Source organism: Physcomitrium patens, chromosome 2, assembly GCF_059467195.1.
Source record: "Physcomitrium patens ecotype Gransden chromosome 2, ASM5946719v1, whole genome shotgun sequence".
Taxonomy (NCBI): Eukaryota; Viridiplantae; Streptophyta; class Bryopsida; order Funariales; family Funariaceae; genus Physcomitrium; species Physcomitrium patens.
The window spans coordinates 9,738,700-9,757,097 of record NC_143411.1 but is presented as its reverse complement, the minus strand read 5'-3'; the positions used below and the strand labels follow the sequence as shown (position 1 = coordinate 9,757,097).

Genomic DNA, 18,398 nt, shown 5'->3' with positions numbered 1-18,398 from the left:
AAAAAAAAAAAACTTGAAAAATATAAAAAAATGAATTCAGTATTCCGAATATCATATGTGTACATGCAAGTGAAAGTAAGTCAAGCTTTATGGCATCTCGTTGTCATCAATTCAAGTTGGTGATGTAGGGTTATTGAATCTGCATTGGCATTGCACGAAAAACAAACAAACATTCTTACAATACAATACAATACAAGGCATCTTCCAATTGTGACTAGAACAACTGAACGAAAGGATCTCTCAAAGCATTGAAACCATAAACTACTATAGAAATCCCTGGGAGAATGACAAGCAATTCGCAGAGGTTTCGATTACAATAGACGTAGGGGAGCGACCTCGAGCCTTTGCTTCAGCTGTCCACGGCTTTACTCTTCAAAAAACACAAGGAAATCGGCATAATGTTAACAATAGCACAATGCACCGCATCTCAAAAAACTCAGAGGAAGAAGCAGAAGAAGGAGGCATAGAACGGCATTAATCACGGCAAGATTAAGCAAGAACAGGAATCCAATGGAGACAAAGGACGATGAGCTCGAACATGCAAATGAAGTGAAGCTCTGCTTCGTAGCCCTGCTCTACGAAGAAAATTCCTTCACATCAAACGAACGAATGTAATCCAAACACCATACATAATTTTCACAATTCATCTTTACATCATCTAAACCGAAGTGGTGGTTTTTTTAGTTTGAGCTTGAGCGTGCTGAATTCGATACGCCGTTTCGGAATTGAATGTTGCATCCTTGTTCGCGTAGGAATTTTTGCGGGCACTGCAAGCTCGACTTGGCGCCAAGTTTGTGCTTTAGTTTTCTAGTTAACTTTTTTAACCTATCGTTTTTTTTTTTTTTTTTTTTTTTTTTTTTTTTTGTTTAATAAAGATTATGGGTGTGTTTCTTAGCAATAAACCAAGTTTTTTTGGGGGGGGGGGATTGGAGCTCGGGTTAGGTGAAGGTGTTTCGACTTCAGCTGTTGGGCCGTGCGCTTAGAATGTGGATATGGGGTGGAGGGGTTTTGAAATCTGCGTAGCTCCTGCAAAATGCCCTGCTGGATAAGAGCCTGTTGACGTTACAGATGGATCAGCGATGGCGGACATTCAAGTGCCGTTCTGCTCCATTGTTGCTCTGGACCCTAATTCGTTCTGGTATGGACGCTCTCTCTATCTCTTTTTCTGCTCCTCGCTTCGTATTTTTTGGGACTTCGGATTATGAATCGGCATCTGAAATGTGCGGACCTTACTTTTAGGCAATCAGTGCTGTGGTTATGAAGTGGGTTTCAATGCGTGAATTGGTTAATTCCTCATTTATCTACGTACAGCTCATTCTTTTGAACCTTGCAAAGAAATCCTGGGGTTGCTGTTATTCTCATGTTTGAAAGAACTTCCGTATGTGGCTATATTCCCTTGTTCAATATGCAATTAGCTAGATGAAGAAGTTATAGACATTTCTTTGTTCTGTGCGATCCTTACAGCGCGCTTTTTCGTTTCGTTTGTGACTGCGTCGAGCATTAATGAGATCAATGAAAAATTTGCCACAGAATTTAGTGGTGGTTGTTGTTGTTGGCAGTTACAGAGTATGCGGGTTCTGTGAACAAGTGTTGCCAGCTGAAAGCAGCAGCTACATTCAGAATGCTCACCCTTGCGAGAGATGCAGATATCGGCCACGAAGTCGGGATGCACCAACTACCAAGCACTTGTACAAAATACTGGTAAATCGAAGCGCTCAACTTCATGAAACATTTAAGGTTGACATGCTAATGGTCGGACTGGTTTGACAGTGTTTGGGTTTTCATTAACAGGCTATCTCACGAAGGGATTTTTTGGATCTTTCCCTGCTTTGGCGACAGACTTCTGATGATTATCTAGTATTAATGTAGAAATTTTGCATGCAGATGTCGATTTGTACCGACAAATCCGCCATGGTGGTAGTGGTATTCGATCGAGCAGCTAGGAACCTGTTCGGCTGCTCTGCTGATGAATTTCTCCGATTCTTCTCGCAGAACCCAACTGCAAGTAAGCCATGACTGTCTGCTTTCAGAACCAAATACCTTTATTACTGCTTATGAATAGTATATCCATTCAGTTGCATCGCAAACGTAGCATGTATGCACACCTAAGGAGTGACCATGTTGTTTAATCCTTTGATGCAGTGGAGATGGCAAGCGAGGTGTTAGAAGGCGAGATGCTGTCACTGGTGTTGCGACCTCCAAAAGGTGGGTATGGGCAGCAGTTGCGTGCTGTTTCGATTGTCCCACTGTCTAGCTCCTTCCAACCTGTCATGGCAATTTTGCCTCAACTCTATGCCTCTGGCCAGTTTCCTCTGTCATGACACCCTCTATGACTCCCACACATTACTCCTCCACAGCTTCTAAATTGCAGAAGTGTCCAGAGTAGAATCATGTGAACGTGATGCAGAAGTGAGGTAAACACAATCTCTGCATTGTCTACTATTCTTATGAGAACCACTGCTAGTTGCCCCAGCTCTAGTTGAATACATTGCCTACAGAAGGATGTCTTATTTTCTGCTTCAAGGTCCACCTATGCAAGGCATCATCCTGTAGTTTTAAATCTAAAAAAGGATGTCCTTGTGGCAGATTTTTTCTGATTCAATATTCACTTATGCAATGGTATGCCATGCAAGCACATAAATCAATAAGTTTTCTGATTGTGGGGACAGGTTGGATTGTGGGATAAGCTTAGTAAAGTTTGAAAAATGTAGGGTATCAATGGCAGTTTGTTTTGTGCACAGATTTGGTTGCAGACACACTTGGAAGCTTGAATCTTAAGAATGCCCATTATTGTGATTTTCCATTTTGAGATGACAAGCGTAGGATTGTGAGTGGGAAAATGGTTTGCAAAGTAGGATACTATTTTGACAGGTGAGAGGATTTTAATGACTTTATTGCTTGTATGGATTGTGATTTGTCAACGTTTTTGTGTTTTTATATTTGTGATTCGTCTTTTCTTTGGTTTGATATTTGCATGTGAATTTTTGTAAAGAAACTATTTGCAGTATTTATGTATATATTTTAAAAATTTAATCTTAATGCACAAAACATCTTATTATACAAAAATTATTAAGGTATATTTAAATTTTCTATTTTTATATACATATTTAACACTTAGAATTTTAGAATAATAATAATTCAGCGGGAGCGGGTGAAGAAAAAGGATGAAAAGTGTGCGAATGTTTTTGCTCTGCACCCTGTTTTAGGATTCTCTCTGAAATGAAGAGAGGTTCACACCACGACCTACCAATGAATGTAGAGACTGATAGAATTTCTTTGGCCTCATGACCTAAAGATATCAAAACCGGGTTGGCTTCTGAATCAAGCTTCAGTAGTTAAAAACAACAGTAACAACAGCAATACAAAAAAAATTACGGCACTCACCCACCCGGTGACGATTCATGTGTCCTCCTAGAGCCTGGGATTTGGGGAACTTCATGTCACAGAAGCTGCATTCAAATTTATTCTGAGAGTCCTCTTCCCTCTTCCTCCTCTTGTTTGGATTATCCTCGTCGCCATCTCCTTATGGTGGCAATATCAATGAGTCAATACTTTCCTCGTAAATCACAGTTACACTGAGAAGAAATCACCACCTTCAACAATCCACTGGACACGATCCACTGAAACACACAGCAGCACCAGCACAACACCTCCTTTTGATCGACGAAGATTAAACAGGAAATGCTGGCGAAGCTAGCAACTCCTCCCGCAGTAAGGGCTGGTGGTCCACAGCGTGAATCGATCACCTCCATGAAGAGCTGTATAATATATATTATATTCGATTAAGTTTACACTTATTTTTATGTATATATATATATATATATATATATATTTATACAATACCTAGTGATTGAATACATTGTATTGATTTTGTGATCAAAGTAAAGGATTTCAATACTTTGTAAACATAGGTTGAAGAATTATTTGTAAGATGTACATTAATGGTTTTGGAATATTTGATTAATTGTGGATGTAATTTCTTTCTTGTAGAAGCATTTGTGTTTGTGCTTGGTGGTTGAACTATGTGAAGAAATGAACATAGGTATAAGTGTGGGAAGGGTTTTGAATTGGTGTAGAAAGTCATACTTTTATTATCTTTAGATTTTATGGTTTTTTATATGTTTTTATGGCAAATTAGAATTTGCAAGAGTGGGGTGATGAATCAATGTGATAAATACTACTAGGTCAAGAAAATGAAGATATCATTTCTTTAATTAATAAATGTAGTACATGTAATTTTTAAGTTTAAATTTGAGATAAAAGAATATGTAGGAGTGTATGTGAAATTAAGTGAAATAGACAAATGAATCCCATTTATAATATAATTGATAGAATAGTAAAGTTGGAAAGAACATAAAGAGGTTATAAGTTATTTATATTAAAATTTGCAACAAGAACTTTTATTTTAGTTGGTTAGTTATACAAAAGATATAATTTGGTTGGATGTTTTTTGGATTTTGAGTTTGCTTTTTATTCAATCAAAAGAAGGTGAGTTTAGGATTTAAGATTTAGGTTTTAAAAAACTTTATATTATAATGTTACATTATTATTGTAAATTTTTGAAGTATTTTTGAATCTAATTGAATTATTATTTTAATTATATATTAAATTTTATAAGGTAGATTTTCTTAGATAGAAGTCATTTAAGGTTTAGAATTATGATTTAAGATTTTTAATTTTTATATTAAAATTTTAGATTAAAATTGTGTTATTAAAATACATAAAGAAATTAAGTGCTAATTTTAATATTAAATATAATTTTAAATATTAAACATATCTAATATATAATTTTTTAGAAATAATGAGAAGGTAAAATTAGAAATTATATTTATTAATATATCATGGAATATCTTTTGGAATTATTTAAGTAATATATGTTAATGATTTGAAGCTATTTACATTATTTTTTTGTATTATATTAGATCTTTAACCATGATAGAATAATTTGACAAAATATCAAATATGCAAGGTATTTGTAGAGATACTTAAGAAGGATTTAAAGTCTATATTAGAACATTTAAGATTTTATTGAAATAAATAACTTTTTGAATAAAAACCAAAATGCTAATTTGTATAAGAAAATTAAACATATTACAAAGGTTTTTGACTATTTAATGACTTGCACCAATGGTGGATAGAATTCTAGGCTTTTATTGTGTGAGTTTTTTTTTTTATATTCAATAAATATTATTTTATAGGAGAAAATTTTGAAAAATCAAATTGGTGTGAAGAAGCAATCTTCCAATTGAATAATAAAAAAATTTCAAAGCACTACTTTTAGATTTTAAATGTTACTATGATATAATAAGTAATATGCTTTTAAAATATTATTCCAATAAAGTTAAAGATAACTTGCAAGATATCACTAAATTTCTTCTTTATTAATATTTTAGTAGGGTGGCTAAGACATGTTATTAGTTGTCAAATTAAAGTCCTCTCTCTCTTTTTTTTATACCTTCCTATCCATATTTTATAGATTTATTATTATTCCTATAATAATGTCATGTGTAGCAATTAGTTTAACCTTAGTTGAGGGATGTGAAACCATTGAAGTACTTCTACAATTAACCAAGATGATAAAGTTGCTTTTACTTAGTCCTTATTTTCATCAAAATCCTTGTATTTGTCAAGGATTCTTACTTCTAAAATAAAGTTTCTAATTCAATATTCGAGTCTATTAGTAAAGTAAATCACTCTTCTTTTTTTGTATTAACACTCTATTTTCTTGTGCTTACAACCATTCATATTTCTATCCTAAATATAATAGCAACTCATAATTGACATTGTATACTTTATGTACAAGGCTTATCTAAAAAAATCTTTTTGGAATAAACATGTTTTAAATTTTTTAATATATAATAAAACATGTCAATTCAAATATCATCAATAGACATAATTTTTATTAGATATCACAAATAAATATATTCAAGAGTTACATGCTTAGATGCATTTTTTTTCTCATGCCTCATCTTTTCTTTGTAGTCAACATAATTTAATAAAGTTTTTAAAAACCTCATTCACTACCTCCCTTCACTCTTTCTTATTCTTTAGTCATGTACTATAATTTGTAGAATTTCATGGATATAGTGTTTCACGTGGTATAAGGACCTGTAAGAATATTGAAGAAAATCCTACTTCAAAAATTATAAATAATGTTCTTTTTTACTTACTCCACCTAATAAGCAAAAAAAAAAAAATTTATTCTCCTATTCTTATCTTACAACATCGACATTCTTACATAGATACTCTTGTTTTCAATTAAACACTCTTATAGCTCTTTGTTATTATAAGTCATTACAAAATACCTTGCTTGAAAAAAATCCTTATTGTTGGCAACTTCTGCAAAGAGTAAAAGAAGAAAATTTGTGCAAAATTTGATAGTACACCACTAATGGTACAAAAAAAATTGGCAGCTTAGATTAAAGATGAAGTAAGTCTAACAAAAGTATCCGCTCAAAGCAATGTTTTTGAGATTCTTAAGAGAAAAAATGAGTATGCTAATATGATTCCAACAAACTTAAAGATAAAGTGACAACATACAATGAGCCACTTGGAGGTGGACAATGCTTTGGCCAACTAAGTACTGCAATGTGAACATAAAGAAATCTACTTATTTGGTTCTTTTTTTTAAGCCAAGGCTATAAAATTTGCCGACTATCTTAACATTCATAAGGACAAATAACCAAAGTTTTTTAGATAATGATTTGAATCCTTTTAAGTTTTTTAAGTCTTTAAATCATTTTGTACACATAAAGAAACCACTTTAGCAAATATACATGCAATAGTAGACAACTTGTCAAACATCAACTATCAAATCAACAAATATAATTTTCATAATATTTACAATATGGGTAAAATAAGATAGTTTTATTCTATATTTCTAAATTGTACCATTGTCTCTCAACAAATTGAAGGAAGAGAAAAAGTCAATACTTAGTAGATTATGGCCTTGATAAGCAATACTGATGGTAGTGATGAGCAAGATTTTTTTATTTATTGGCAATGAAATCAAACCAAGATGTTTCAAAAAGAAAAGTAGTACTTAGCTTAGGTTCTACTATCACAATGACGAAGAAGTATGGATGTTTAGATTTTTTTTAATATAAAAATGATTTAAATATATGAACTCGAAATTAAAAGCTTTCAACTACATTATTCTTTTTATTTTAGATAATACACCTTTATTGTAATATAAAATTTTACAACATATAAAAACTATCTTAGGATAATAAAATACATTATTTTCTTGATATATATTTTATCTATTAAATAAAAAGTTAAGAAAAAAATTAGATTCTAAAAATAATTAATAAATTAAATAATAGATTAGAATAAAATTAATATAAAGTATTTTTAGTAAATTTTTAAATACATATGTAAATTTTAGTAATAAGAAGTATCATAGTTTTATTAAAAATAAAGGTTTAAAGAAGAAAAATATAATTTAGAGATAATTAATGAATAAAGTATCTATATAAGATAAAAATTTATATACATGTTTTTAATAGGTTTATAAGTGAATGTATAAATTTTGATTAAAAAATTCATAGATTATGAAAAATAGGAATTTAAAAAAAAAACCTAAAAGGAAAAAGATTATAGGAAAAAGATTTCAGGCTTTGGACACCATGTCATGGCAAAGAACTTATGATAGTGCAAAGGTGATAAGGTATTAGAGTAGCACTTAAGAGGTCCCATGTTCAAAATTCTATTATAGAAGAAAAAAAATGAAGAAACGGATATTCTTTAATAATCTTCAATTAATTTATTGAAAATATTTGGAAGATTGGTCTTGTAATCTTTGCATAAGGAAATTATGTTAGATAACTTGTCACTTAAGAGATGGAGCAAGGAATCTATTTTTTTTCTAGAATGATGTGTGATGCCTACACCTTCTATATATTTGTCTTTCTAATATATTGATATATATATATATATATATATATATATTTTAAAAAAGAAAGAGCCTTAAGTTAGTAGTAGCTAAAGTATAATAGCATCAATTTTTTGAAATCCTCCATCCACATTTTAAAAAATAAATAAAAACTTGTAAATAAACTAAAGATTTAAGGTTTTAGAGTTTGGAGATAGGACTTAAAGTTTAGGATTTAGAATTAGAGTAGGATTTAGGATTTAGGACTAAGAAAGAATTTAGGATTTAAAAAAAAATCAATCTCTTTTAGAGAAGGATATGAGGGGTTTCAAAGGAGGTTTTGTTTTCTTATATTTGCTTTATGTACTTATAGTACATGATTCATTAACTAATTCAAAGTCAAGGGAGTTTAGAAAGAACTTAGATTCAGAAGATATTATTTTTGAAAGTATATGAGAGAAGATAGAACAATGATTTGCAGCTAAAGGCCTAGTACTTTTTTAAAGCAAGATTCTCTCTCTACAATACCATCACACATATTCAAGAATGTTGCCTTACAAATATTAAAATTCTCTTCTTAGTTTCAAAGACCAGCTCAAAAATACAATTTATAGATGTTGAAATTATTGCTTGCTTCAAAAGTTGCATTAGAAGCTTTTATCTTCAACGTGCTATTAATTGTGAAGAAGATGATAAATCACACATTGATATCTACTAGGTGGACCAATTTTGAGGAATGACATAGGTTATGATAGCATAGAATTATATTTCTTCTATTATAATCTCTAATTGCTAAAAACACACAAATATCCTCTCACCTTGCAACCATAAAGACAACCAACCTCTTGTAGAAGATGTCCCATAAGATATGTCTTGCAATGGAAAAGAAACATTTGCTTTGAATGTTCCAAAGGAAGAATTTGTATTAGAAGTGCTTAGCCACCAAATATTTGCTCTTAAAGTGAAGAATTCTATGTCTACTAAGGCTTTATTAAATCAAGAAGGTGAGAAAGAGATCCATCATGAGTTCGTATATAATGAGCTTCTTGAATTAGATATTGTTATTTAGGAGAAAATGCTCAAAGAGAGAATAGAAATGAAAGCACATGGGCCTCAACTTAGCTTAGATGTCTAGTCTTTGATATTGAGAGGTGCTATCAAAATTGTGAAAGAGCATTTGAAAAATGGTCTAGGATTGGTTTCAAAAGCATTGAGAAAGATACAAAGTTAGGTCTATAAGGAAACAAATGTTGAGAAATAAGATTGTTTGGTTCAACAGTCTCTAGACAAATTCTTTTCTCCTTGTTGGCCTTAAGTTTTGTGACAAATCAATATAAAAAGTTTTTTTTTTTTTTTTTTTTTTTTTTTTGCAGAAATTAAAAAAATTAATAAATTTTGCACATGAGAAATTTAATTTTTCTTAATGTGTTTATCAAATATCAAGTATTGACTATTATTGGTTATTAATTACAGAATCAAGTTGGTAGACTGAGATTAAAGCGGCTATTGCAGCATATCAAATATAAGAGCATCAGATTTGACAAATTTGATTGTATATATTCATTCACAATTTCTTTTTGTCCCAATATAATATGAAATCATATTTTCCTATAGCAAAAAAATAAACTTAAGTTATTTATTGACTTTAGTTTCGTTCTTAAAGGCTTTAATATTCTTATATATTAAAAAATACAATTTTTTGGTATGTACACTTAATTATCTCATTAACTTATAAAAATATTATTATTATATAATGTGAAAATAAATTTTTTAATTCTTTTCAATTTCAATCTTAAAAGCAAGTTTCATTCATGTCAAATGAATATGTAAGAAGTATATATGTGTTTATAAAACTGCCCAAAGTAAATATATCAAAAACTACAAATGTTCGATCTTTTAAAATTGCAAGATGAAACATAAATTTTGAGATATCAACTCCTTGTATCAAATCCGAAAGAAAAACATGACTTATTTTATATTAATAATTTAACTTTGGAGACATGATGTTTCAGTGATTAAGAATTTAAACAATAATGTTACTTCTTTTCAACTAAACCATCAATACAAGTTAATATGAAACTACTCAATCAATGCATGATACATCTTAATGGTTTGGATTGGGACACATTCACAGTTCACAACTTTGAACCGACTGTGGCTAGACACAACACTCATGGCAAGCATACACAAAGGCAACAACTAGATAAGTCTGTAGCCATTCTGTAAGTGGCATCCTCCAAACAGCTCAACAATCCTGTATTCAATATCCTCGTTGGTAGCTATATGAGCATACAAGGGCTCATGTCTACATTCATCAGCACTTTGAAACTACACGAAATTATATTTGAAAAATTGGTCCCACCAAAGACTTGCCTTGGAGGCACAACACAACAGAAGATCAAAGTAAGGTGGACACTGGAACGATAAGTCCTTCTTACTTTGGTACGAGTAGTGTAACCAATTTGATTACCAGTTCTGCTTAAAATATAAAAGAAAAAAAACAAAAAAGCAGAGTGTCGCCCTAATACAGCCCACAACTTGCATATTGGACTCCTAGAAGACAGCAATACTAAATGTCAGGTAAAGGGTTCTGACGAGGTGCTGTAGGGACCAGATCCTTGGTAGCCTCTGCAAGAAACGCAGCTGCTGCTTCCGAAACCGATAGCTTTTTCTTGGTTTGTGAGTCTTCATTGGGATTTCTAACCCATGTCATACTCCTTTTACCCCCTCTGCTAATTTCGCGAACTTTCTGCTTTTGCTCTGCAACATTACCAGTAAACTCATTAACATGCATGTAAAGCATTAAGTAAAATATTGACCTCAAGATAAGTAAAAATTTCAATTCTCGTTCCAAGTAAATCAATGTAACTTTGACCCTTGAAGGTTCCTCCAATAAGACTAATCGGTTGAACATTTCTCTGACATTCAAACTCTCAAAAACCAACTGTTCATTTCTCTACATTAATGTCATTGTGGAGTTCATATTGGTGCAAAAAGACGTAAATAAGTTGACAGATTTAGGAACTTGATGACCAAATTGTGGCAATCTGCAGGATCGTTGCAAGCAAGAAGTAAAAACAGCATAAATTTATAAGAACTAACTCTATAAAGAGTTCCCCCAAATGGAATGATTACCTTCAGTCAAATCTGGAATTGCATGTTCGATGAATCTATTTGCCGCTGGAACATTAATGGCAGATGTGGGTCTAGATGGAGCTGTAAGACATACAAAGAAATTGTAAGACAAGAGGAGTGCATACCTGGGGAATGGGATACTGGAGAAGAAAAAATCAAATCAAATTAACTCAAATTAGTAGAAAAATACACATGAAAAAGTAGCCCCACAGAAACCAAATATGTCTAGGGTGCGTGAAAAGCATCGGAAATGTGTCAATCGACATTGAGCCTCAAGAAACAGAAAGAGGAGCATAAATCTACTGCAAGGGTTATACGCGACTCACCCATACTTCTGTCTATAGCAGCAGCAACTTTGTCATTATAGACGCTAACTCTTTCCTGCCACCATGACACAACATTGCTGGTGAGATGAATACTACAAACATTACACCACAAGATACAGCGCCGCCAAGAAGTCCAGATTGGAGTGATAAAACAGAAGAGGTATCGCACCAATTCAGATTTGACGCCGTGCTTCTCTGGATCCTGGCCGGTAGTTCTCAGATGCACTACATCATCGACACAGGCCTTTTTAATGTTATGTCTTACTCACAAGAATGCAGGATTGTAAACCTCGAACAGACATTTGTTTGAATCAAATTCAAACAAAAAAAACATCACCGATCAATTACGAAACATTCTAGAAACCATTGTGGCACACGTATTCAAAGGTAGTGCAAATTTAAAATTCAGCTTAACAATACGGCGAAACAAAGACTACTGCTCTCCAGAAATTCACACTGGAGAGAAGACTGATAATGTAATCAACTGAAAACCCTATGAACGAACACCAATCATAGCTCATTGTTTCTAAATGGGCAGTCTAAATAAAAGTCACGCCACTACATTAACACAACACCAGAGACACAAACTCTTCACACCCAAAAATCAATGTAAGATAAACTCAGTCTCATGAGCGTCGAACTGTGTCCAATTCAACACAAATGCACTTACAGCAAAAGAGTGCGTTGGCCGCTTTGGCGATGGCCAAGAAGTAAGAGGCGCGGTCAGCGGGAGAGAGTAACTGAATAGATTCTCGCGATTCCGGAGAAGTGAGCAGGCGGATATGCCTCTGCAGGTCCGATACAGCAATTTCAAGCTGCGAAACGTTCCGCTGCACGACGGCAGGGATTGCAAGGTCGGCCATAACCAGCTAAACCTCTGCAAAATCCTCTAAAACCTTTAAAACCTCGCAAACAAACCCAACTCACAAAAATTCCCCCATACCCTAAACCTCAAACCCTAATTCCTTGTGTGAAGAAATTCAGGAAGAATGTTCATCCGCTGCTTGAAGGTGGACTTGGCACCAATTTGAGATCAATTCAAAATTCACGTCACATAAAATGACCTTTACGGGTCCCAAGCTAGAAGATGCCGAAACACTAAGAGTTTGCTTAGAGATTTATGAAGGATCCACTATGGAGTCTGGATTCCCAACTCTGTTCCTGCAACCACAACTTCACCATGCCAGGGACAGAGCTTATCTTTCATGTCTCAAGTTAAGAATAAAACGTCAGGGAAACCGTGCTGCCAACCGCGCGCCACAACTTCTCTTTTCAGGAATGCCGTGTGCTCCTCTGACGATACTGCGAGGCAAACCGTGACCGCGGGGTTGCGCATGTTGAGTGCTGCAGGATTCATGAGGGGCGCGCCGAAGCATCATCTGGTGCGAAAGACGATTTTGGGATGCTTTCAAATCTCTCGCGCGCTCTCGAGGTTGGCTCATTGGGCCGATGGTTGTTTCTGATGTATGTGTGTTTCAATGACGTCTGGTGAATGGGATTGGTTAGGAATTTTCGGTGCTTGATGCGAAAGTGTTGTTGTTACGAAAACGTCTTGGGTGAGATTTCCTTCTGAGTGAACTCAAGATACAACTTCGCAATCGACATCCTCAATGCAGTAGTGCTTTGATTGTTGTGGGATATTTGGAGCGGCCTTAATAGAGTGGCTTCGAGTATAATCCCTCGAAGCAAATCCCTGATTATCTGTGTGCTGATTGTTGCTTTTTGTAGTGTTTTTTTTTAAAAAAAATAGTTGAAGGGTTCGAGGCACAATGCTGGTTCTGTACCTTGGCTGTTTTCAAATTTTCCTAAAACATTGGTGTTTAATGAGAGTGCTTGAAAGTTCAATGTTTGGCACAATTCAATGCATTCAACAATGCAAGCATTAGCTTCATTCCACATATCTGTTTTGGATGTGTTTTGGATGTGTTTAAGTTTAGTTCTAATGTGGTATTAGAGCAGGTTGCAATTTTTGGCACCATGGTATTGCAGCACTTATCACAACATCAACCTTAAGAAGTTAGAAACATCCACAAACACAAAGAGAATCAAATGACTATCATTGAAAGGTCATTTCTAGATCCTCAAATCAACAAGAGGAATACATAAAAGAAAACAATATGCCATGGCAATCCAGGAAGTTGTGTCACCAAACAAACTTGAATGTGCCAAATATTGAACTTTCAAGCACTTTCACAGGCTAAGAGTTGGCAATTCCAAAGTAAAGGAGAGAATTGTTCAAGCACCATGAACACTGGATCAACTTCATCAATGGCTAAATTACATAAGTTGGAAGGATCCATCAATTCTCTAATATAAAAGATAAAAATGCAAATATTTTTTATGAGAGACAAAACTTGATATGTTATTTTTTTCCTAAGTTACAACATTGAATGCCACAATAAAAATAGTCAAATTTATTGATATAATAAATACCACAATATTCCAACAACAACAATACAATAAATACAAAGCAATGTCCATATTAATAGTTTCCATAAAAGACAATATTATTTATTACATTACCAACATCAATAATCTGTCAAGAGCATAGCAAGTCTTGCATGATCTTTTTGATAACAAAAATGTAGTACAAAAAATGTTATTGTTCAACTAATTGCACTCATTACAATGGATAAAGAAAGTTTGGTTATAGACTACATCTAAAAAATCAATGAGCTAATGACACAATTAAGATCAATATGAAAAGAAGTAATAAAAATATGACTTATTTATATTGCCTTAAAAATCTATCCTAAGCCTATAAGAACTTTGTCCAAAGTCTCTTAGTTTTAGACAAACTTCATAGTTTTAAGTAGCATATTAAAAAGCTTCTAATTGAGGAATCATGATATTCAAGCAAAAGAATACAACATGACAAGGCACTCTTCATTTGTAAGAGATTAAAGTGCCCCATTGCAAGAAGGTACAACAAAAGAGATGTACAATAAAATTAATTAATATATAATTTATTAAATTAGAGGTATTTTTTAATAAGTCCAATTAAAAAATCAATTAAAAAAAATATTCCATGCAATAATTATAGATACTAGAATCACTAGGTACGTGAATGTATTGGCTTTTGTTGATAAAGAAGAAGAATAAACAATCTATAAGCAAATATGGCAATAATAGAAAAAAAATAAAATTAGAAGTACCACAAGAGAAAACAAACCAAAGTTCTTTGATGTGATAATACTTACTATAAATTTAGAAGGAGACAAGTCATGGTACCTTGATAATGGAGCTTCAATAGATATCACTATTAATAGCATGTATTTTCAAAGATTCAACTTTATATCTAAAATAACCAATATCAAGTCAATAGATAGCCACTTATATATTATAGCTAAAATGGGATCTATCATATTAAATTACAAAGGTGTAAATTGACAAATCACCTTCTTCATATATTACAAGTTAAGAAAAATTTATTGTCCATAATAATGATAGCAAATCAATGATGTGTCATAATTTTTTCTTCTAAAAAATAATAGATGATGAATGAAGAATCACCTTCAATTTTTGTGGCCAAGGATATTAGAGACCATAAATCAAAGCTCTACAAACTTGTAGCATTACAAGAGAGAGATCCAAAAAAATACATACTTAGAATTTTTAATATGCAACTCTAGTATTAAAGGCTTGAGCACATTGACTACAAATCTTTACATATATTATTATAATATACCATGACAAGAAGCATTCCATAGATTTCCATTAAAAGAGATTTTTTCCATAAGTATGCATTGAAAAAAACTTACAAAACAAAGCGTTCAAAAGCGAGCATCTCTAAGTTGACTAAAAAATATAAATTATTACATTCTAATTAATAGAGACCTTTTAAAACTACCTTGTTTAATAATTCTAAAAATTTCTTTATCATAATTAATGCATATAGCCGTTATCAAGGACACAAACTGAAAGAAGATACATAAACTTATGGAATCTATGTCAAAAAGAAAGTGACAAAATAGAAGAAAGCATGTATAGTCAAGGAAGAATTGGAATGGCTATTGCCAAAGACTAAAAAACATATGACTCTTGAAACTAGACTAAAAGCAAGAAAGGAGTTGACAAGAATGAAGAAGGCCTCACTTTTGCCTCTATATATACTATTTAACTAAGAACTATGTGGCGACATACTATAGGACCTCTAATATGCATCCAACTTACAAGACACATGTCTAATTTGTAAGGCAAGTTTCTTAGGTGTGTACTATATGTCCAACTTGTACTACAAGTGCTCAATATGTCGACACGTGGCCTCATTGTTGGCCAAGTTTTCAATCTATAAATCACGTATAGACATGTATAAAGGTAAAGTAGCGTCAATAATGCTTCTAAGAAGCTTTCTATAAGATATTATCATATTTATCTACTTTGACTTACTTCTACCTATTTTTATTATCTAGATAATTATTAAGATAAATATGTATATCTGTGACATTATCTCCCCTTCTAGAGACGAGTTCTACAAGGAGCAGTGATTACATGTTGATGAAGTTGAAGATGCACCAAACTATATTTGTTACGTACTTTGACCTTTGTTTGCTTTGAAGGTAGTTGATAGGTCTTTTTAACCATTGATAATGTCTCATACTAGGACAAGAAGACCACCTTGATATTTGATCATTGTTGAGGCCTTCATAACTTCCTTCAAATAAAACATTAGTAATACCATCAAGAGTGGTTCTTACTTCCAAAAGTATCACTAAATATCAAGAGTTCCTTTCAAGGTTGTGGTACCAAATGCATTGTATCTTGCCATCTATTTGAGGAAGAACATATTGTTTTTAAGAATCTTCATCTTGATTTTACCATCTAGAAGGTTGTAATAGTCGTAATGTCTTATTTGGTAGTTCAAAAAATAATAGCTCTTGAGTTGAATTTATTGATTGTTGATTCTCCATCTCCTAAGCACTAAAAAATCCAAAGAAACAATGATATAAGATAGAATGAAATCTCCATTGGACTTGCTTTGTTTTATAGGAAATTTTTTTTGACTCTTCACCTTAGTTTTGATGGATGTCGTTGATGAAAAGCTTTAACTTTCGCTGATGCATTTACTAGATTCCTATATGGCTCCCATGTACATTCATTAAAGTCATATATATGCCTATGTACTAGATCTTCTAACCTATTTTGGCATCGCCTTGAATCTAAGACTTCTTCTACATCAAATTTTTCATTATTGTCCACTTCTATAAGAGGTAGTGGCATTTGTCTCCTTTCTTGTATATTGATTGTTTTGTATGGCTCAAGTAAAGATACATGGAACACAAGATGGATTTTTATAGACTTCGGTAGGTGTAATCAATAAGCAACTAGATTAATCTATTCACAAATAGAAAATAGTCTAAGCCTACAATAATACAGCTTCTCACAAGGACAAATAGTTTTAATATTATGACGAAGTAACCATACCTTATCTCCTACATGGAATTGAAGTTGTTCCTTGCGATAGACATCTACATTGACTTTTTGTCATTCTTCAGCTTCTTTTAATTGTGCCTTCATTATTGTATGTAGCTTTGAAAATCAATTTGTCACATCTTTTGCAACAAGATTATCAACTTTTGAAAAGTCAAAAGTATCAAATCATAGATAATAACCATAATTAGCAAAGAAAGGTATTTGTTGAGTAGAAGAATGTATCAAATTATTGTAAGCAAACTCTGCCAATGGCAAAAGAGTTGTCCAATCATCTTGTTGATAGTTGATGGTACACCTCAAATACTACTGTAAAACTTGATTTATCCATTCTATTTGTCCATCAGTTTGAAGGTAGAAAGCCAAAGATAGTTTTATATCCACCTTCAATATCTTAAAAAGAGTTTTCAAAAATCTTCATAAAAATTATCTTTCTATGTTTGATATAATATCCCTTGATAATCCATGATAGCGATAGATGTTGTCAAAGAAGAGTTTAATTGTTCCTTCACCTCTGATAGATTTTATACATAGATAATATGTGCCATCTCAATAAAATAATCTATAATCACGAATATAGAATCATATGAACTTGAAATTAGAAGATTCATGATAAAATCCATACAAACAAAAGACCATGCTTCTTTTGATATAGGTAATGGTTGGAGGAGTCCATAAGATTGATGATGAGGAATTTTTGATCTTGAACAAATATCACATGTCTGCACAAATTCTTTAACAGCCTTCCACATTTGAGGCCACCAAAAATCTTTGAATATAAGCTCTAAAGTCTTATTATATCCAAAATTTCCTACTATAGGAAAATTGTGATGAGCTTCAAGAGCATGTAATTGTGCTTCTCTTTTTGGAATATATAAGTGTCATTTAAAATAGAATATATTCTCCTTAAATTCAAACTTGGAAGTATCTTGAGACTTAAAAGAATTATTTTTAATATTATGAACAAGAAGATTTGAGGACATACTTGCTTGGATTTACTTGAAAAAAGTCAAATCAACAGTCAATGTTGATTTCATTGCTCAGAGATGAAATTATTTTAGCTTCAATAAAATTATCTTTTTTTAATAAAAAGTTATTTTTCTTTCTTTTGGTATAAAATAAGAACGTTTAGAAAGGGCATCAAATAAACCTTCTTGATTTTGTCACTAATAAGTGATATTGAACTTGAATCTTAATAAAGAAATGCTCCAAAAAGCCTAATGATGATTCAAAATTCGTGCTAATATGAAATATTTGAGGTTCTTATAATTTGTATAGATGGTGATTAGATTTGAAGTGCCTTCTAAATAATGATGCCATTCTTCAAAAGAATCCATGATTGCAAGAAGTTCTTTGTCATGGATCTCATAATTAATCTCGGTTGATGAAAATTTTCTTAAATGAAAAGCTACTAGATGAAGTTTTTCAACTATTCCTATTTATAATAAGACTACATCTAAGGCAAAGTCAGATGCATCTGCTTCTATAAAAAAAATGCTTTGAAAAAATCAACGCGATGTAGGATTGGTACATAAATAAAAGCTTTCTTTAAAGCTTCAAATCATGCTTCTGCTTCTTTGTTCTACTTGAACTTGTCTTTATAAGTTAAGTGTGTAAGTAGCACTACAACTTGA

At 32.3% G+C, this 18,398-nt stretch overlaps 2 protein-coding genes and 1 long non-coding RNA gene across 4 annotated transcripts; 2 read left to right on the top strand and 1 right to left on the bottom strand.

The window, feature by feature from the left end:
- Nucleotides 1-22: 22 nt before the first annotated feature.
- LOC149989730 (uncharacterized) lies at nt 23-1,070 on the top strand. The gene is made up of 3 exons (XR_016499782.1): nt 23-611; nt 753-810; nt 933-1,070. It is a non-coding gene; the product is annotated as an uncharacterized LOC149989730 (long non-coding RNA).
- On the top strand, nt 881-2,664 carry LOC112273135 (uncharacterized). Of its 2 annotated transcripts, none has more exons than XM_024501606.3 (4): nt 881-1,138; nt 1,560-1,701; nt 1,885-2,005; nt 2,143-2,664. In XM_024501606.3, exons 1-4 carry the CDS (start codon nt 1,080-1,082, stop codon nt 2,319-2,321), a joined length of 501 nt encoding a protein of 166 aa, XP_024357374.1. In that variant the 5' UTR covers nt 881-1,079; the 3' UTR covers nt 2,322-2,664. The 2 variants fall into 2 exon arrangements, with proteins under 2 accessions (XP_024357374.1, XP_024357365.1); XM_024501597.3 differs by having other exon boundaries at nt 1,069-1,220.
- Nucleotides 2,665-10,194: 7,530 nt separating this feature from the next.
- On the bottom strand, nt 10,195-12,532 carry LOC112294702 (uncharacterized). The gene is made up of 5 exons (XM_024545461.3): nt 12,005-12,532; nt 11,504-11,559; nt 11,335-11,389; nt 11,009-11,089; nt 10,195-10,633 (listed from the first exon to the last, which is right to left on the bottom strand). The coding sequence occupies exons 1-5, from the start codon at nt 12,195-12,197 to the stop codon at nt 10,443-10,445; spliced, it is 576 nt and encodes a 191-aa protein (XP_024401229.1). The 5' UTR covers nt 12,198-12,532; the 3' UTR covers nt 10,195-10,442.
- Nucleotides 12,533-18,398: the final 5,866 nt, after the last annotated feature.